At 40.2% G+C, this 21,199-nt stretch overlaps 1 protein-coding gene across 1 annotated transcript in view; it reads left to right on the forward strand.

Moving 5' to 3' along the window:
* LOC145979366 (doublesex- and mab-3-related transcription factor A2-like) overlaps positions 1-20,614 on the forward strand; it is a 43,835-nt gene extending 23,221 nt beyond the window's left edge. Inside the window, exons 3-4 of the mRNA XM_083112231.1 lie at positions 8,804-8,941; positions 19,910-20,614. Of these exons, the coding sequence (XP_082968357.1) occupies positions 8,804-8,941; positions 19,910-20,614 (843 nt within the window). The remainder of the gene's footprint in view (positions 1-8,803; positions 8,942-19,909) is intronic.
* Positions 20,615-21,199: the final 585 nt, after the last annotated feature.

Consider the following 21,199-nt stretch of genomic DNA (forward strand, 5'->3'; position numbering starts at 1 on the left):
GAGGAATGTGTGAAGTAACTTTTTCTTTCTCTTCACAATTATATAAGTGATATACTCTATTTGAAACCAGGGTTGTTAAAGGTCCAAGAATTGTAAATAAATTTAATTCCCAACAGGGAATCCCAGGGGCGTGGTGCTGATCACATCACTCCCACCTTCGGCCGTGATCAAGAAAGTGTGGGGCCCTAACTCCACACCTCCTATACGCCTTCATGGCGTGGTGCGAAGCACAGGGGAGCACTTTACTTTTTTTTTACCAAACAGGGAGAGAAAATCTGCACGTGTAAATGGGTTCTATACCGTAAAAAACAGTTTTACATTTAAAATATTTCAATTCGGTCCAAAAACATTTTTTTCCGGATCAATTTAAATTCGGTCCAGGAACCTTTTTTCAATGAAACAATAAGCAACTTGGACCGAATTTAAATTGTGCGAGAAAAAAATGTTCCGGTCCCTGGACCTTCAACAACCCTGTTTCACACCCAGGAGTTTTTCATTTTTTCGGGATCACTGCAGGCCCGTAGCTAGAGGAGGGGCAGGTGGCGGCAACTGCCCCCCCCCCTGAGAGCCTGCTTTGCCCCCCCCCCCCTGTTAAAAATACAGAACACATTTCTACCTGGAATTCTCACTAATCTTTACAATTATATCCTGTATTAGTCTAGCAACATAACAAAGACATGTATTGATATTGTGATTTATGAAGGTGTGTGGAATTCCATATAATATCGTATCAGGATTTGGGGAAACATTTTCTTCCAGATTCAGACTTCGTGAAATGATTTCACAGTTTTCAAAGTTCAATTTCTAGAAGAGTTGTGACATTTTGAGTAGTCTTGTATTAAAGGTGCCTAATGTATTTGGATGTTTTTCTTGGATGTGTTGCCATGAAGTTTGAACAGCATAATTTTTTGTTTCCCAAGTCTACCTTTTGGTAATAGCGATTCATTTGATAGGGAGAGGGAGTGCATATTTGATTTTTTTACTTAGCGTTGATTTTCTGCCACATCTAGCTAAACGTGACAATGAGTGTTGACGTGAAATTTATGATGAGGCACTCACAAACAGTGCTGCAACCACAGGGGGGCAGGCGCATTGTCCCCCCCCAATTTTGGAAGGATGTCCAATCTACGGGGGGGGGGGCAAACATTGAAGTAAAGAAACCTGACTAGCAGGACAAATGGATACTCAAGATGGAGTTAGTTTTCAAGTGTTTCTTGCATTTTTCTTCCAGACGGCTAAGGGCACTTGCAGGGGGCACAGAGGGGCAATTGCCCCCTCGATTTCAAATTTTATGCAAATAAAAGTACATTTCGTAAAATTTTCTTGCTCGCTCGCATACGCAAATAAGATAAGCAACATAGGCATATGTTATGATATCCATTTTATAAAGGAAAAGTTAAGTCTTAACCCTGACTGTTTCCATGATATCATTTCCATAGCATCTTATATATTGCTCTCAGAATTTTAAACGGCAGTAAAAATAAATGACATTTGCAACTGCAAAGCTATCAATGGGATTGCATACATTAAGGACAGAAGATTCCTTGTAACATCGAAAGAAGAATTTGACGAGCAAATAGTGACTGAGAAAACTTGCTGTCTTGATGTCCTGTACAGACTGTGAAAATTGTCGGTGCTATCAGGCGGCACTCTATGAATATAGGTTCAAGAAAATGACAATTCATTCTATCTGTAGTACCTCAGGCACAAACTAATTTTTTGACAAATAATTATGTCAACTCTTCTTCTATGGAGTGGACTCTCCTAATTTTATTCATATATCTTAAGCCATTCTGTGACTGGCAGAAATCAGTATCAGCATAAAGAAAAACCCTGATATTTGGGGTTTGTACGCTTCTGCTCAAAAAGTGATGGCGATAAGCGGCCCAGAGACCTTGTGCCGCGGAAATGGGGTAAGGCGAAGGAGGCCCCATATATCGTTCGGTTTCGTACCATAGTCATTAAGGAAGATTTTTTTTCATAATGTAAAGAGGATACAACATTTCCTTCTATAAAACTTGATATAAAATATTAATGATGACACTGTAATCCAAGAAGTCATTGATCAATCAAAGGATTCCTATTTGTTTTTCGGGTGTCAAACACATGTATTTCAACAACACAATATTTTGCAAAATGATTAGCGTAACCAGTAGGCAAACATTGTCTGTATTGATGCAAGATTCTTTCATTTGAAGCAAATAGAATCCATGGTGGAGTAAGAGACCCATGTTTTAATGTTTTAGCAAGTAGGCCTACAAAAAAAGTATTACAAATTTTTACACAATTCATCAAAGTGTAGATAATATGTAACCATTATTATTTAAGTAATTTGATTTTTCTTGCATAACAAAACACAATGGTGGTGTTGGATTCTTGTTAGACTCCTTTGTGAATAAAAATCTTCATACTGAAAACTAGAGGGAATCATTATGAAACATGATTTATAAAGGGCTCCCTTAATCAGTTCTGCAGAGAGGCCCAAAGCTGTTGGTACATATTAATCGTCTATTATCATTATCGGCCTCTAAATATCAAGTAGATACAGTCCCTATTAGCCTATTTATGTTAAACTTTATATTCTTTGGCAATCTGGAAAGGTCATTATCGAAATATTGCTATTTGATGTTGCTCGAAGTTTTTTTTGTTCGTTGGAGTTTCAAGATATCATCCCTTTTCTGTTCCTTATCTCTTTTGGGGGAGGGGCAAGTGTGTAACCTGCTATATCTGCCAATGCGACACAATATATTAAAATTTTGCCCCCTCTAAGATTGACTTCGCCCTCTTCCCCCTACAAAGAATTCCTGGCTACGGGCCTTGATCACTGTACTTCAAGAAACTGTGTTATTCTTTTTACGGCAGTTCCATGACAGCAATTTCGTAAGTCAACTTTTTAAGACTTGCACGAAAATATTATCGTGCCGCTACAGCACGTAAGTCAGTGCAACATACTGATTTCCCCCCGCCCCCCTTTTTTTTGGTGCGCAGAGTAACCGTATTCTGTTCCCCCCGTTGTTACCAATCTCTGGCAATCACCGTGTCGTCGCAAACGAGCTCTGTTGACAGTGTGGGCGGGAGCGCTAACTCCCCGTCCATACAACAGATGTCACCACCGCCGTGAGAAGCGAAAATCTGGCGACATCAACGACATCTGATAGGTTTGCTCTGCAACTTCCATTAGGTGCAGAGTTTCATGGGGCTGAATCATTTACCCCGGACACCTTGTTTCTGCGGAATACAGTTTCATTTGTTTGAGTTCGGATGTTGTCATCGCGTTAACTCGATCGGGAGACGGACGTAAAAATAACGTTAATGAGTTTTGTGAGCTTTCAAGTTTTCGATTTGAAAGTCTTCACGTTTCAAAACTGATAGTTTTTTCTGCGTTGTTTGAGCTGTATGGCCTATAAATACAATTCGGGTGTAGGATTACATATTAGAAAAGGATTAAGTGGTAATTTTTTAGGGTCCTGAACACAATCCTGAAAATAGTACCCCCCCCCCACAGAAAACTAAATGCATCATATCGATTGATGCACGAGAATGCATCGATTGATGCAGTAAAGTGTGATTTATGGCTTCCACAAAGAATCAGATTCACATTTGTTGCATTTGGGTGCATATTTGTATGTCTTGAAAAAAACACGAAAAAATGCATCAGTTGATGTTACTTGATGCACCTTCCTGCATCATCAAAAAATATGTATTCTGTTGCATGAAAACGCATCAAGGTGCATCAAAACGCATCAACTGATGTATTGAAGTGAATCTCGACTGAAAGGAATCCTCACTTGAATCAAATGATGCACTGTGGTGTTTCTTTCACGACAAACAAAAATGCATCCAAATGCATCAAATGTGAATCTGATTCTTTGAAGAAGCCATAAAGACACACTTTAGTGCATCAATCGATGCATTATGGTGCATCAATATATATGATGCATTTAGTTCTCCGAGTGTACGTTTCACCTTCAGTTAAGTACCTATGGAGCCATCCAGGCCCGTAACCAGAATTTGTTTTAGGGGGTGGGGGTGGGGCCAGATCCGAAAATGTGGAACAGTTGGGTTATTTTCTTAACCCAGCACTATTAAAGAGCCATGATAATTTTATGTCTAGAAAATCATGTATTTTTTACTTAAATGATACGTATTAGCATTGATTACTCAAATAAATAACATGTCTAAACAGTGAGTTAACAAGAAAAACTAAATATTTTCGCAACACGACTGGTTCGAAAATCAAAGTCGGGTGAGGGATTGAAAACAGTGGACTGTCCCCACTTAATCGGAACGTCTGGTAGCTTTGCATCACATCAATGGTTATCCATTACTCAATGTTGCAGACGTCTGGAACCTGCCTCTCTCTACAAACAACCCATTCAATGATGCAAGGGCGAAATCGAAATTCTTGCACAAACTGAAAAATTGTTAATAAAGGAAAAGGTCTAAATATGGGCCCCCATTTTTGTCATTTTCGGAGGAAAAAAAATAATATATCAAACACTTGCTTTTAAAATGCATATCTATGAAATATATACTTAAATGTAATAGCATGCTAAAGTATAGAAGGTCTCCATTTTTTTTAAAAAAAAAGCAATATTGAAAAAATGGTAAAATGATGTATTTCAAAATTGTGATCTAAATGTGGGCTACTAGTGGCAATATCACAAAAAACAATTAAAATTTAAAGAAACAGTCATTTATCGCTAAAACATTATGAAATTCATATTTATGAATAATCTGTTGTTTTGAAAATCACGCGGAATGGGAAAAATCGAAATTAAGAAAAAACATCCAAATATTTGTTGGAAATGTGATCTCAACATTAGACCCCATATTTAGACCATCACGCTATTTTCTTCAATTTATTTTCGCTCTCTGTGGTACGTATTTCACAAACAAATCATGGCATTATGAAAGCCCACATTTGTTTTATGTACCGCTAATATCATAACCTATACAAAGCAGATGAGAATTCAGAAAACGCTGAGTTAAAAAATACCTGCAAAAAGTTTTCGGAGGTCGCAATTCTATAACAGCGTCCAAGGCCGAAACTAACCACCACTTTCTCTTGCGAATTGGCGCCGCAACCTTTGTCCTTGACAGATAGCCAGCTCCAATAGCCTCTGCCAGGCTGCAGCACCCGGGAGCACTGATAACTCAAAAACCCATATTTAAACCTTCGCCCATATTTAGGTTAACTCTTCTTACTTCGAGGGGTGGTCCATGTCCCCCATTATCCCTCCCTTGAGTACGACCTTGGAGCCATCAGTGGCAATTTTCCAGCCAGAAGTCCATTATAACCAATTTACATACAGTGGCGGCGATAAGAGGGGTCGTGGGGAGTAGCTGCCCCCAACGTTTTGCCACTTTTCCCCCCGTACTATGCTAAACCTTATCTACCAACGAAAAGTAACCTGTCCTTGCCATCCACCCCACCCCCCTTTTGGCCCCCAGTTTTGAAACCCAATCCCCGTCACTGTTTACATACTTTTTACAGCACTATTCTGGGTCTGTAAGGATTAGCGGGCACAGGATAAAAAATAACAATACTCAATACTAAGCTCGAATCCCGGATAAATAGAGGATATTTATAAATTTCTTCCAGCATTGTTGCATCTTTCCATAGTCATGATAAACCTAACGCATAAAGATTCGACGAATAGTGAGGAAACGAAGAATCAAGGATATTTTCTCTAGAATCACATCACCTTTGCTGAACCAGCAAAACGTAACAAATGTACATAAAGCATTAGAGTCGTTATTTATTTATTTAATTTGGATTTGAAATTTAGATTATTAACAGAAAACCTCAATACAGAATTAATTTGACTTGAATTGTGCACAGTGAGTCTAATCTGAACTGGACCTACAGTTTAAAGTGGGATCCGAACCACTAAGTGCCACCACCGGGAATCGAATCCGGGACCCCTTAATTACCACTGCGCCATCGGGGAGACGAATTGTTGTTTCGAGTCCACTTTATGCACAGAAAGGTTAATAGGGACTGGGCCTACAGTTTATAGTGGGATCCGAATCACTGTGCCATGTGCCTCCACTGGGTATCGAACCCGGAACCTCTTAATTACGAAGTCATGACGTTACCATCGGGGACGCCTCGATACAGAATTAGTAACAAGTAATAATAATTATAATGTTAATTGACATCAGAGAACTATTCTAGCGCTGCTTCCCTCAGAGATAATGCGAGCGCTGTTTTCTTCTTCTCTGTGTTCAACCCAGGCCCATAGCCAGGCAGGGGCCAGGGGGGCTGGCCCCCCTGGAACTGCAGTCAGCTCCCCCTGGCACTGCCATCAGCCCCCTTGACATTAGGTAAAACTATTTTGTATAATTTGTTTGCAGTGAAGAGTGAAAATTTAGACAGCTCACAACTTTAATCCACAGAACATGAACAGGAGCTATTACATTCGCTCATCTTGTTTATGAGCTGACGTCTAAGTAACTGCAAGTATTTAGAAGATTATCTAGACTTTGTAAGTTCTTTCATTCGGAAGCTTCTTTATCTGTACCTTCACTGCCCCTGTTGCGGCCTACAAAAATCTATGACGCAAATTTCCTTCGCATCTGCATCAAAGGTCATTTTGAACGAGATCATTGATATCACTGGTCTACAAAAAAAAATATTTGTGAATGTTACAAGAACCAAACAAGCTGTTTCTAGAAGTTGCTGTGCCCCTGAATGCAGAGGCTCCGGCAACACTTTTTTACCTCTTGCAAATTTGCACCATGTTTCTTCTTACTCTTAACGCGTCTTTTGACCTATTTTTTTTGTTTCTTTACGATATTTTATGTGATAAACTAACCTACATGACCTAGTTCTTGCTAATTAAAAAAAACAACAGATTTCGATCAAAAGTGTGACCGTCCGAGATCCGGTCGAATTTATGAAGGGAGAGACGATGCTAACGCAAAAAGCGACCATCCTTTCGAAAGTTACGACTTATTTGGTGGACCAAACCCCCTCCCCTTGAACTAAGGTCCCCCAAAATTTTGTACACGTTCTCTGCATCATCAAAATCTCCCCGTTTTCGAATTTTAGGTAATTTTTTAACGCAGGACTTCGAAAATATTTTCAGAGGGACCTACGCCATTTTTGAATTTTCCAGACGAAGACGACATGCTAACTCAAGAAACCCAGTGTCTCTTCGAAAATTTTCGGCACCCTTGATTTCCCAATTTTTTTGCTACGTCATCGAAATCTACAGGGGGGCCAAAAAGATGGCGCAGAAGCGCTCATATTATACAACTCCTCGTCGTGTCGACTCCAGGTCGATACAGTCAAATTGCACACTTTACGATTGGCAGTCGATGGTAGCAATAAGAGCAATCAGAGGGCTGAGATGTTTCGTCTCCCTGTTTCATACTCGGAGGTGCATGACCCCGGAGTTGACGCAACTCTCTTGCCAAATTGGAGCACACGTATATTATGCTGAGCAAGGGTCTTGCATGCGTCACTCTTGTCCTACCGTCTACAGTATATAATACTGAAATATGAATAAAATATACGGGGCGGCCAGAATTAAAGTTACCCAACTCAGAGCCCTCTGTAGCCTGTTTGAGGCATCATAGAACTCTGAAATTTGGTGAATCCACTATGCAGACCATGGGGAATAGGATGGCGATAAAAAAAGTTCAATTTTCCGCCACCAGGTTGAAATGTGGCGCTGTACTTCCGTGATGGGTTGTACAGTGGGATCCATGAGTATTACCTTGCAAATTGTCCATCGCCATGTTCGTGAACTTTATTTGACCCAATAACAGCTTCAAGAATTAAAAGAAAACTCAAAACAAGCTGTTGACAACTTCTTCACCAGCATACATAAAAATCCATCTCTTAAAAACACACAGGATGTAAGAGAAAAATTAATGAAAATAGTCATGGACAATTTGCACGGTAATACTCATGGATACCACTGTACAAATAATCATGTTAAGTGATTTAGCTCAGTTATTAATTAGAAAGACATTTGTTAGTGGATGGAAGTTGCGAGAAAATAATCTCTAGTTTATTGCAAGATTGCAAGGTAAAGGCAAATCCATTTTACGTCATTATTACAACCCATCATGGAAGTACAGCGCCACATTTCAACCTGGTGGCGGAAAATTGAACTATTTTTCTTTTTATCGCCTTCCTCTTCCCCATGGTCTGCATAGTGGATGCACCTAATTTCAGAGTTCTATGATGCCTCAAACAGGCTACAGAGGGCTCTGAGTTGGGTAACTTTAATTCTGGCCACCCAGTAGATTCAATATAAAGTATGCAGGAACCTAGTCTAGACATTTGGAGGGGTGGTGATCGCCCTCCCGTGGATCTGCGCGTGGGATCCATAATAATGATTATTTCTACTACAAAAATGTATGGCAACGCTCTGGCGTGGTTACACAGTGAACACAACTCAACAATTATACGAGGGGTGTTAGAATTGTATGGATAAATCAATGGTCAATTTTTTGCTACGTGAGTATTGAAAGTAAATTAACAATCTCACAAAAGTAGTAAGTTATAAATACAGTAGCCTGAATTCATATAATACATAGTGACAAATACGTACTAGTTTGAATTTCAGTAGATTTTGCACTAATAAATTTTCCAACGCACTTTGCCGAATGTTGGGTACTCCGGGAAAAAATCCTTTCTACGTCCGACAAAGAGACATAAAATATTCTCTCTTTGAGCGTGTCTCTTGAAGTCAACAATAGAACGGCAAAATACCTAGCAATTACTATACTGCGGTGCTACCAAAGTTGTTAGTACTCTGACATTAATTGGTCTTCTCTCCAACAGGTGGCTCTGAAGAGGCAGCAGGCTGCAGAGGACGCCATTGCGCTGGGCCTTCGAGCTATGGCGACGGGGCATCAGTTCGGGTATTTGCCACCAGGGCCGATATTCGGGATGTCCATCACGGATCCGAAAAAGGACCAGATAAATGATGGTAAATAGAATTAAGCATTCTCTGTGTGAGTAAAAAGTTATGCCTGAATTACACGAGGCTAGTTTTTCATGCTGGATTTTCCAGTTGGACTTTAACTAGTTGTGCTGCTAGATTTCGCCTCACACGATACTTGTTACCGTACTTGTCGGTGTACTTTTGTTCCCACAAGGCATTGCGCAGAACGCACAAGCTAAAAAGATGACGAACGATTTGAAGAAAATATGGTAACGAAGCTTGTTAATGATCTCGGGTCTGTATTCATTCATGTGTTACGCAGGATTCATTCATAAAAAATATTTTGTTCAACTAAATATGTCTAACATTTAATACACTAGTAATACGAGAGCTATTCGGAAATCAACATCCGGGAGGCGCGAAATTAAACAGATATAAAGGCGACTAAATTTTATTATGCACAAAAGTTGCACACATACATGAGCTATTTTTCAACATAATTGCCACATAAATTCAGGCACTCGTCATAACGTGGCATCATCTGTTGTATGCTCTCGCTGAAGAAGGTTGCCGCCAGGGAACTGAGCCACAGCCCCTCCCGAACCCAAACCATCAGCTCATCATTGCTCTCAAATCTCTGTGACCCCAACCACACTTTCCTCTTTCCCATCGAAATTTCTGAAGCAAGGCTTGTGTGACTGCGGCTGTATGTGGGCGTGAATTATTGTGAACCAAAACAATCCCGAGGACAACAACTCTTGTTCCGAATTACCCGTCGAAGTTTATGATGGTCCTACCAGGCTTCATAAAGTCTTATCAGCAAGACCCCCTGTCGGCCCAATACACTGTTGCCATAAGCTTCTACTTGGACAATACTGGTCGCACCTTTTTGGGTTTGTTTGGCGAGTTCGTATGCATCCATTGTTTCGACTGTTCTTTTGTTTCAACGTTTTCAAAGTGGACCCACGTTTCGTCACCTGTCACGATCTTGGACAGAAAAGCGTCACCATTTGTTTGATAGCGTTCCACAAACTCCAATGCCGACCCCACGCGCTGCTCTTTGAGGTCCTCGGTGAGGTCCCTGGGTACGCACCTTGCACAAAACCTGTGATAACCCAGCTTTAAATCCACAATCTCGTACAGTGTTGTTCGTCCGACTTCCGGAAATTCAGAAGACAAGTCCGCGCTCGCGAATCACTCTGTCAACACGTTGCACAATGTCATCCGTCACTATAGACGGTCTTCCCTGGCCACCTTCATTGTGCACATCGGTTCGTCCCTCTCGAAAATTCCGGCACCATTCCCTCACACAACCTTCACTCATGAACTTCTCTCCGTAGAGTCCAGCGCAGATAATTCTGCCGTGCAATGCGCGACAGAACTAAAGAAGCAGTGTTGCTAATGGAGCAGATAGAAAAATCGCTGCGGTGCGCCGATGCACAGCTGTTACGTACAACAATAAAATTAGAGAATTCAGGTCTATCTAACGTTGAGTTTTAAACGTCATGCATTATACCAGGACTAGGATTAATATGTACTAACAAGTGACTATGTATGTAGCTACATACATATGGACTAAAAATTCGCAAAATATGAACTAACACATAAGTAAAATTACCAAAAATGCTGCAAAGAAGACTTCTTCATACGATTCCTTATTTGAGTGATTTCAAACAAAATAAAAAAATATATATATTATTTTTCATTGCATTAATGCACTGGTGGCGTTCTAACTTTTCACTCCCAAAACCCGTATACACTGGTATGGAACTGCAACGGCAGATAATAACATGCCAACGTGTTAAACCGCTACAATTGCACCATAACACTCCTCCTGAAGCAGTATTATTATTTCCTCTCTGAGATCGGCGACAGTCGGTTGCCTTTGTTGTACATTTACAAAGGATGCCGGCTTCCACAACAATAACAAGTACATATACTGCCACTAGACGATAAGCTGCGCGGCTTTTTCTTTTGTTATGAACCAGGGCCGGCGCTAGTCATTTTGCCTCCCTGGGAGGTGGCGGCAGATGCCGCTCTATTTCGACCCCCCCCCCCCCCGGTCATTACGCAGCAACGGAAAATTGAAAATCAATATATTCCTAACTAAAACATCAAAATATAAAATAAATAATGAGACTTCTTATGCTATTTCAATACTATTCAGCGCAAAAGAATATCTCGCTCGATCACAGTTTTCAATAGGCTTATTTTTTTCTTCTCTTCAAATTTTGCCGCTCGGTTCGCCCTCCCCTTCCGCCGGCCCTGCTATGAACTTGGTCACCCATCAAAGCATGGCAATTTTAACACAGAAAACAATATGTATCGCATTAAGCAGCAAAAATGACAGCCTCCTCTATGCAATTTCTACAAGAACACGTGCCGGAGCCAGAGTTGAAATGATGTTGGAGCCACATAATTTATTTATTTTGAATAATTCCAAAATTATGAAATATGAACAATTTGTTGCTGCTGTTCGCTGCTCTCTTGTCAAAATGCTTTATTGGGATGCTAACACCATGACTGGCTTCCTCCTTCATGAACTCGTGCACGTTGCTTAGAATTTCCCGAGCTTGGCTATGCAAGGTTTTTGATTTCAACTTCGACAGAACTGGAGGCATTATGGAATTTAACGTTCATTAGCAAACACACACTTTTACATAAACACACGCAATACACGCACACAACGTCAAACCGGTCAAATACTTAGTATAAAATAAAAATATGGTGCTTCCAATCCAACAAAACTCACCGCCACTTAATCTGCCTTTTCCCCTTCCGTGACAGAAATAGTGCTTCATTATTACAGTTGGCAACACTAGTTACTAGCTAGCCAATGAACATGCACTGCATAAAAGAAGCAAGCACTACGCCGTGCTATATTGCCACATTAGCGTCCCTACCGAGCGGTGGGAACCGCTAGCTGGAGCGCTATTTAATTGTTTTCAATGATGTTTGCGCGAGTGTGTCCAGGAATGGAATGACAATGTGGCAACAATAGCGAAGGTTTTCGAGCAGGGTAGAACACATGATGCTAAGAGAGAGGGAGACGAAACGAAAATTCGTTTCTACGCAACGGCAAATTTACGTGTGTGGCACTCTACACGGCTCTCATTCTGCGATGGATTTCACCTGCGCTGTGTCCTTCAGCTTGAAGAAAGCAGATCACATCGTGAATCTCACATTTGGCGGGAGCAGCGATTACGTCAGGCATCTTTCTCCGCTCGCTGCACGCTAAGCACTGAATGCAATGCAGTAACCGACCATTTGGGGTGACGTGAACCAACACGTGATCGCTTACTTCTGCGCATGCGCCGTGACGTTGCAGTAACCCATGCGCTCGTACCAACGAAACGGAGGTTGATTTCCGAATAGCCTACGCAATAAGGAGTTTCATTATCGGTTAATGACATTCGTAGTGTAGAAACTTCATTGCTTCGGATAAATTCCTAAATATTAATGAACATCTGTTACTTTTTATTTCATCGAGCAGCGAACAAAAACAGCCAACACTCCGAAACCACAGACAAAAAACTTTCCTTTCCAAACACGCAGATTATCTTCACATGACCAAACATTCGCTCCGATTGGCTGTTCCACATAATCTAGCAGAGAAAGCCAGTTGCAATTAGAACACGGTATAGTCGTCAAAACCAGCCTAGCAGCCAGGTAACCTGTCCAGCGCTAACTAGGGCATTTTTATTGGAAATCTAGGTCCGTGTGATTCGGCCTTAACTTGCGACTCCTAAGTAGTTACTAAAATGACCGACGCGACCACATCAATGTGACCAATGTGACTAACGTAGCATCTACGACAATTGCGATGGCGGGCAATTGTGATGAAGCCAAAATCACGGACAATTGCGATGATTTTGACGGTCATTTTACAAATTAGTGGTTGGACAATTGCTACGATCAGGGCCTAACCTAACCTAACCAAAGGCGCCACAGAACTAATAATGCTGTAGAAGGTTGGAACAACAAAATAAATAGGTGGCTTGGAACATCGCATCCAAAAACTCATGATGTTCTGGCCTGCCTCAAGAGCCAAACAGAGGACAGCAACATCAAGTACATGCGGAGGGAACTTAATCTAGAAGGTCAGAAAAGGAGGAAGCGTGACATTAAAATCGACGAGAGAGTTAGGAAGTGTATTCGCACATATGAGGAAACGGGACACTTCAAAAAGTGTCTGTTAGCTCTAGCCCATGTTAAAAAACTTGATTGAACCAAATTCCCAGCCGAAAATATCAATATTTCACATAATTCTCTTGCAAAAGGTATTGTACCACTTCAATTTGATAGAAGATTTAAAATGTCATCGCACTTGCCCACCCGCCCTTTCACTTCTGTGTGCATCTAAATTGTCCATCATCGCAATTGTCCGGCAACCCTAACGTAACATTAGTGAATAATCCCTATGAACATATGCGTAGACAGAACTTTGCATTTGGGTGCGCAGAAAGTTAAAATTAAAAAAAAAAATTAAAAAAATGTTGACTTCAAACTGATTTTGACAACGGACGCTAAGAACTGTAAGATTACAGGAATAAAGTCGTCATCAGACACATGCCTTCTCCAAAATGACATCAATAGCGTCTCTGAATGATACAATATATGAATTTCAACTTTGGCGAAGTTCTGGAGTTAGTGCCGGAAGAATAAAGCTACAGAGCATTCCCTGACATTCGCTACGAGACTCGGTGGCAAGCGGCCCGGCGTCAGCGATTGTCTTTCCCGGTGAACGGGTCCGCGACAGTCGCACGCTACAGTCTGTTTTTTTCGCTCTCTCTGCCTTCGCTCTCTTTTCCTTTCTGTTGACGTTGCAGACTGACGCCAGTATAATCTTCCCTCGGAAGTTGTATTGTGTCGTGTTTGTGTGTTGAAGATTGTGGCTTAATAGGGCACCACAAAAGTTTACATTACAAGAAAGGATTTATCTTGTCGAATGTTACTTCGGAAAGAGCAATTGTGGAGAAGTGCGACGATGTTTAGCAAACGAAATTTCCTACTGTTCCCGTTCGACATAGAACCACTATATTGAACCTCGTAAAACGTTTAGAGTAACAGGGTCAGTTCTGAATAAAAGTGGAAAGAAATACCCAAGTGTACTTACTGAGGAAAAACTCGATGAGATAGGACAAAGGTTAGAACAGTCTCCTCGGAAATCTATCCGCCGCCTCTCACAACAAACGGGTGTTTCAAAAACCCTCTAGGTCCCCCGATTTGTAAGCCTGCGAATTTTATTTATGGGGAAATCTAAAAAAAATAAAGTATACAAAGACAATCCGCACACCATCCGTGAGTTAAAAGAGAGTATTGTACAAGAAATCGGGAGAATTACAGTAGACGAACTTGCACGTGTAAATGCCAATTTCCTTCGGAGATGCCAGGAATGTGTTGCAACAGAAGGATATCATTTTCAACACCTTCTGTAGTCAAGGTTAGTACACAATATGAAAACTAATCTTAATAGCCAACTCTACCGACTGTCGCGGACCCCGTTCACCGGGAAAGACAAGCGCTGACGCCGGGCCGCTTGCCGCCGAGTCTCGTAATGAATGTCAGGGAATGCTCTGTACTTGCAGCCCGAGCTGGCAACAACCAGCAAATTCTTTCCCTACAGTTGCGGTGAGATTGAAACTTGAAAGTTGACGGACGGACTCCAGGATGAATTTAATTTGATCAGCAATTTTCATTAATAAATATACTCAAGCGAAAATATTTTGATTAATTGAAATTTTTCGGTATCCGAAATTTAACATTCCAATGAAAATCATCACTTACCAAATTAATTTAATAATTTTGGCCAGTTGAAACGAAAAGATTCCATTAGAACCAGTCGTTGTTAACTAATTTAAACCAAATTTTATATTTTGTGAAAATGCCTAGATATATATTGAAACTAATGATTATGCCATAATTCATTTATTACTATTCAATTTCAAGGGTAAAAGTTTTAAAAAATGAAAGTAATTTAAGAGTAAAATTGTTGTCATCGGGCCATAAAAAAAAACTAATTTACAGGGCTCAAGAAGATTGAGATACCACGGCCCTGAGACCTAAGAGAGATCTGTTTGAAACCTTACACATGAATACCCGAGAATCTCGTAGAAACATTGTAGATATGAAATTACAAGATCATTCATGGAGATTGGAGACCCACCAAGTAATTCTCCCGCTAAAATTATAGAACCACTTACTGGAGTCTCAATATGTGCCCTTGGTAATCATAAATGAACCAAAAATATTGGCATTTTAACAAAAGAGGCAAAAACCATATTCTCCGAACTTTCCTCTCAGAGTGCCTGACATATAACACAGAGCAAAGAAACTCTCCACACTGCAACTCCCAAGCTCTCACTCGTTCAACTTTCCTAATTCAATAGGCTTTCTAATCAGTTTTTTTCCTTTTTTTAACGCTATTAAGTCTACTGTTTTTTCTTTCCGGTATAAAATGTCCTCTGCTGTACCCAGTGACGACACAACAATATGGCCTCTTAATGCCTTGTCTCTTGTTTACAAAAAGAAAGTAAATCCCCCCCCTTTCCGCTACTGGCTGGACTGGTAATTCCAGTAAAATAAATTAATGTACTAACATATTTATACTATATTGCCGGATCCTGTGGCCGAGTGGTTAGCGCATCGCACTGCGACGCCAGGGGTCCCGGGTTCGAATCCCGCTCGAGCTTGGTTGTTTGTGAATGTCCATTCATCAATTTCATCACTCATCCCCATCTTCGCAAATTAGCCAAGAGGCACAAAACGAGAAGTAAAATAAACTAAATCAATCAATCAATATTTATACTATCATTTATACGGTAAAGAAAATATATTACTTCCTTTTTAAAATCCACTTTGGGAAATTGACTGAGAAATTAATGATTTCTGAATTTAATGAGACATTCTTTTTTCAAAAATCCTCTATATAGATGTTTCTCTCTTGAAATAACACTTATATTATAGTTGTCCTTGTTAAAGCGGAATATTTTTGTCTTACGAACAACCTTGCACAGACCGTGGTCATAGTCGACAGAACAAATTGAAAGGTGACAATAAATAAATACGAAGTAGGCTTATTAGGATTAAGCATTACATTAAACACAAACTGTTTTTCTTTACATACGTACAATGTTTTAAAACAAATAGTAAACAATTCAATATGTCGCCCATTTCTGTCACATGCAACGTACAGTTCATATTAGTTTTGTCTCTGCGCGTTCACGGGCACTCTGCAACCTACTACGGCCATCTAGCGATAGAATCCGGAATTAAAATCTGTTCTAGTTGGTCTGAGTTGAAGTTCTTTGGTTCAGCAGTACTTTATGATCGAAAGCCGATGAAGGAATAAGCACAATGACAGCGTGCCTATTACTTTATCCAAGACAGAATACTATAAAATAAAAGTAGAACAACAGTTGCCAGAAAGTAGATCGTGCAACGTCCATCTAGTGCACTTCTTAAAATAAACTTATACCACGGCTACAGATATCTTAATCTCAGGGGATAGGTCCTTTATTCGAGAATTCCAAATAAGAAAGCGTTTTATAGCCAAGAGGATATAGTTAAATGCGGATCTATATTCTGAAAACTATACACAATACAGAGAAAATATATAGCGAAGCTTGTATAGGCTATACATTGAAATATATATATATGCTGATTCCAAATTTACGTCGGTTATATTCTTCTTGAAAGGAAATCTTCTTCTTCTTTCTTCTCGGAATTTTAGGAAAAGGCTTCTTCTTTTCTATCTTTGGTTTGGGAAAAGGCTTCTTCTTTTCTATCTTTGATTATGGAAAAGGCTTCCTCTTCTTTTCTTCCTTATATTTTTGGGAAAGGCTTCCTCTTCTTTTCTATCTTTGATTTGCAAAAAAGCTTCTTCTTTTCTGTCTTTGATTATGGAAAAGGCTTCCGCTTCTTTTCTTCCTTCTATTTTTGGGGAAAGGCTTATTCTTCTTTTCTTTCTTCTAATTTATTGTCTTTCCTTTTAAAGCGTAATCTTATTTATTACATATATGCGCTCGCTTTCCCAGTTTCTTTGGCAAACGATACAAGCTATACTTATAGAAAGAGTTGGGTCGACTAAACTGACAATAGCGCCACCTCCTATGTAACGACCAAAAGGGGAATAGCCCAGGATCGCTAATAGCAACCGCTGCCTATGGCCCAGTGCGTCTAATAAGAAGCGCAACCGTAAGTGCTTCGGGGCGTCTAATTGAACACAGCGCCACCGCGGGACGGACAAATACAAAAGCTCACGATGTTCTCCTCGTCAGAGGATCGAAAGAAGAGATACATTTCTGAATTCATTTGCTCACTTATTAACGTTCCTGATTGTTTTATATACGAGCATATTCTTATTTATCTTAATTTGCTATTTACAACATTTTATTTACTCCTTCTATAATTTTTATACTCTTCCTTTATGTATTTTGCATTTACTGTAATATATATAATCGCTCTTCTCAGCTCCAAGTTTCTACAATGAACTCTGCTCTTCTTTATATAGAGTGCTGCCATCTATCGTCGCTCTCGGGAAACATTTCTTTCTTGCATATTTCATTGTGTTGTCGGAACTGGGACGTGACAATCGCTGACGCTAAAGCAACTCAAAAACGTTACGCGTTGCTTCCTCAAACTATTCGCGATGACAATGAACCATGATTTAAAGAAATTGATGAAGGGTCATTCGTGTCCATGCCGGGAATCCAACCTTGAAACTTCGGTTGGAGGCGTGAATTCCAGGCGGGAGATAGGGAAATTTACCCCCACCAACAGTCTTGTCAAATCCCCACCAAAAATTTTAGGGGTGGGGGAGAGTCTTTGTTATAACAACAAAAGATAAACAATTAGTTTTGACTTCAAATATACTTCACTAAGGATAAAAATCGAAAATACACACATTTCGTATTGTGTGTTTGTAAGTGTTGCATGCATTCTCTGTCTCTCCCTCAAGAATATTAACAGAACTACGCCAATAACAATATACACATAATAAAAGTCAAACAAGAATGCAAGACAAAAATAACTATGAAATCTAATTGATTCATATAAATAGAAATCTAAAACTAAAGAAAAACCTATACATAATGAATATATTGACAGCTTTAACCAGACCAGTTAGTAAAGGAATTAGTTCCCTAATTTATACATTTCTGATTTTATATATATATATATATATATATATATATATATATATATATATATATATATATATATATAAGGGGTCCCGGGTTCGATACCCGGTGGAGGCACGAGTGGTTCGGATCCCACTTTAAACTGTAGGTCCAGTCCCGATTAGCCTTACCGTGCATAAAGTGGACTTAAAACACCAAATCAATCAAATATATATATATATATATATATATATATATATATATATATATATATACACCTAATGTTATAAATTATAAAAATAAATTACTAAATATTAAAAAGTACATTATTATTAATACAGATAAAGGAATCGATTTCTTACATTTATATATATATATAAAAGTAAGAAATTGATTCCTTTATATGTATTACCAATAATTTACTTTAATAATAACATACTTCATATATGTATACATACAGGGTGTCGCAAAACAACTTCAACAACACTTGGGTGCTGGTAGATATCATAGAAACAAGTAACTTCTCCTCATAAACTTTACCTCGAGAGCACTATTTTCTGCGCCACAAACGCTTAAGATTTAACCTGTATCTATGCAACCCAACACAGCAAACGACCGCTCTGATATAACTTCCAGGGGCGCGCTACAGGGTTGCCACTAGCGTAACTTGCCAGTCTTACCTGAGCAAAATCCAAAAGAATGATGATACTTGAAATTCTGTAAGAAGTATTTACAGTACTTACAAACTGACAAGACAAAGAATTTCCAATAAATGGGGACTGCCATTCATGTGTGTTCATTCTAAATAAAATGTCTCCATCGTGTTTCAACTGTCATGCAATATCAGATGAAATCGATGAACGAACAAATGCAAACATAATGTACGTACTCCCCGCTTTGTTTTGAACACGCAGGCTGTAACAATGTGTTAGGAAATTATACCTTGGCATGTAGCGTATCTTCTAATCAAGTCCTGTCACATAACGAGGGAGCAAGCCACTTGCTGAAAACAAAATAATTTTAAGGGTTCTTGCAATAATGAGGCAAATGCCGTTTAAACACATTCATTCAAAATAAAAATAATAGCGAAAGGGATGATCACATTAACAGCCGGCCTCCGTGGTAGAGGAGGGGTTACGAAGTTAGGCCCCTTCATCAATTTCATCATATCACCACTCATCCTCACCTTCGCGATTAGCCAAAAGTACCCGAAATGCGAAGTCTATATATATAAAATTTTTGTTTGTGCCAGCATAACTCTCGAACGCCTGGAGCAATTTCAACCAAACTTGGTACGCATATCACTAGTAATCTCGAAAAAAATACTGTGCGGGTAAGACACCCCTGACACTCCTAGAGGGGGGTGGAGGGGGTGAGATGTAAAAACAATCGAAAACAACCAATATTAGTGTGGAATCCATAGTTTTCGGGGTCGGTAAGATGAATAGTACCACTTCCAAAGCTGCTCAACTCCAATACACCTCTGGCCCCTCTAGGGTTGAGGGTCGAAAGGGAGTGACATGTAAAAATAATTTGTACATTTATAAAGCGTCACACGCGTAACGCAATTTTGTTAATGCTTTTCATGCATTCAGCCTATGCAATCATAGTGAAGGTTTTGTCATTTTGTAGCAGACCCCATAAAGTACTTCAAAATTCCATGAAATCAGTTCATTATGAGAATATTTTAATCCAATAAAAGGTCTGGAACAATAAATTTTGCGTGTAAAATATCACACCTGTAACGCTGGGATGCATCATTGAAATTTGACTCTTGCTATCTTTACAGAATCTTCCAAGCAGAGCTCCGGTCCTTCTGACGATGAGGTTACCGAGGTGGACGTGACTTCGAGCCCAGGAAGAGAATCCGAGAAGTCAAACGACGAGAAGGAGGCGTCCCCGGCGGACAGCGACTCCGGAAGCAAGCTCTCCCCAGCCAGGTTGTCATCCCTGGAGATGCTGTCCAGGGTTTTCCCCCACAAGAAGCGCTCCGTGCTGGAACTTGTCCTCCAGCGATGCGGCGACGACCTACTGAAGGCCATCGAACACTTCGTGGCTGCTGGCGAGGCCGTGGCGAGGCGGGCGAACGTCAAAGATGGCGCGGGCGGCAACGCGCTCCAGCAGTACCTCTCCACGTACAAGCAGGACGAGGCCGCGGCTCTGCCAGCGAGACAGGACAGTCCGAAATCGGCCTTCACGCCAGTGTCTGTGTCAGAAGCACCACCGGCGCACCAGAATCTACCGTTCGCCGTATCATTCTCGCATCTACTCCCGCGCCCCACCACTTTCCCCCCGCCTGATCTACTGACTGCAACCCCTAGCATGTTCGGACGCGTCGACCACATCGGGGACATTGCCCCTCCAAGCCTGATGGCTCCCTCCTTCGGCTCCGCCATGATGCCCCCCTTTCTCGCGCCGGCCATGTATTTACCGACCGGCTCACTGTCAGAACATATGCTACTGCATCCGTACAGGTCTCCCGCGTGTCTACCGGGATGCTCCGAGTGTCGCACCCAGAGATCCGAGGATCAAGGATTCACAAGAGCCGGTTCGACCGAAAAGCAAATGGACTCTAGGAAGAAAAACTGACTAAAGATGCATGTGTGTGCGTGTGTGGATCGCAGTGCGCAAGCGCGTAAGATAGACACGGCTACCTCAAGTAGCTCATATACCAAAATGCTCAATTGCAGAAGACTGGATGTTATAGTGTAAACAATGTGACATTCATTTAACTTATACTTGAAAGCAAAGCTATAGTAGACTAGCTTATGTACAGATAGATGTCTATAGTCATTGGACGTTATCAAAGACTGGGTAGATATTTCAAAGTGAAAGTACATTGGCTATAGTGTCTTCTTTAAACTATTCTGCTTAAAAGATAGGTTTGCTTTTATGCCTCTTGTGACATAACTATAACTTTTGGACTTGAGCAAAAGGGAGATAAACAGACGCCCCTCAAGTCAAGAGCCCCGGTAACATTATTTCATTTATCATGAAAATGTCAAAAAATATTTAGCACATTTAAAAAAAGTACAGATTCCAGAAATCACGATTTAGTATAGACACTACTCTAAAGACTCTCTATTCTTACTTCAATATTGATAAAAATAGTACACATGTACTCTATTCAAGTATTTTATTCACGAAAAATATACGTTCATTAGCAAATAATTT

This window comes from Lepisma saccharinum, chromosome 26 (genome assembly GCF_977018435.1).
Source record: "Lepisma saccharinum chromosome 26, izLepSacc3.1, whole genome shotgun sequence".
Taxonomy (NCBI): Eukaryota; Metazoa; Arthropoda; class Insecta; order Zygentoma; family Lepismatidae; genus Lepisma; species Lepisma saccharinum.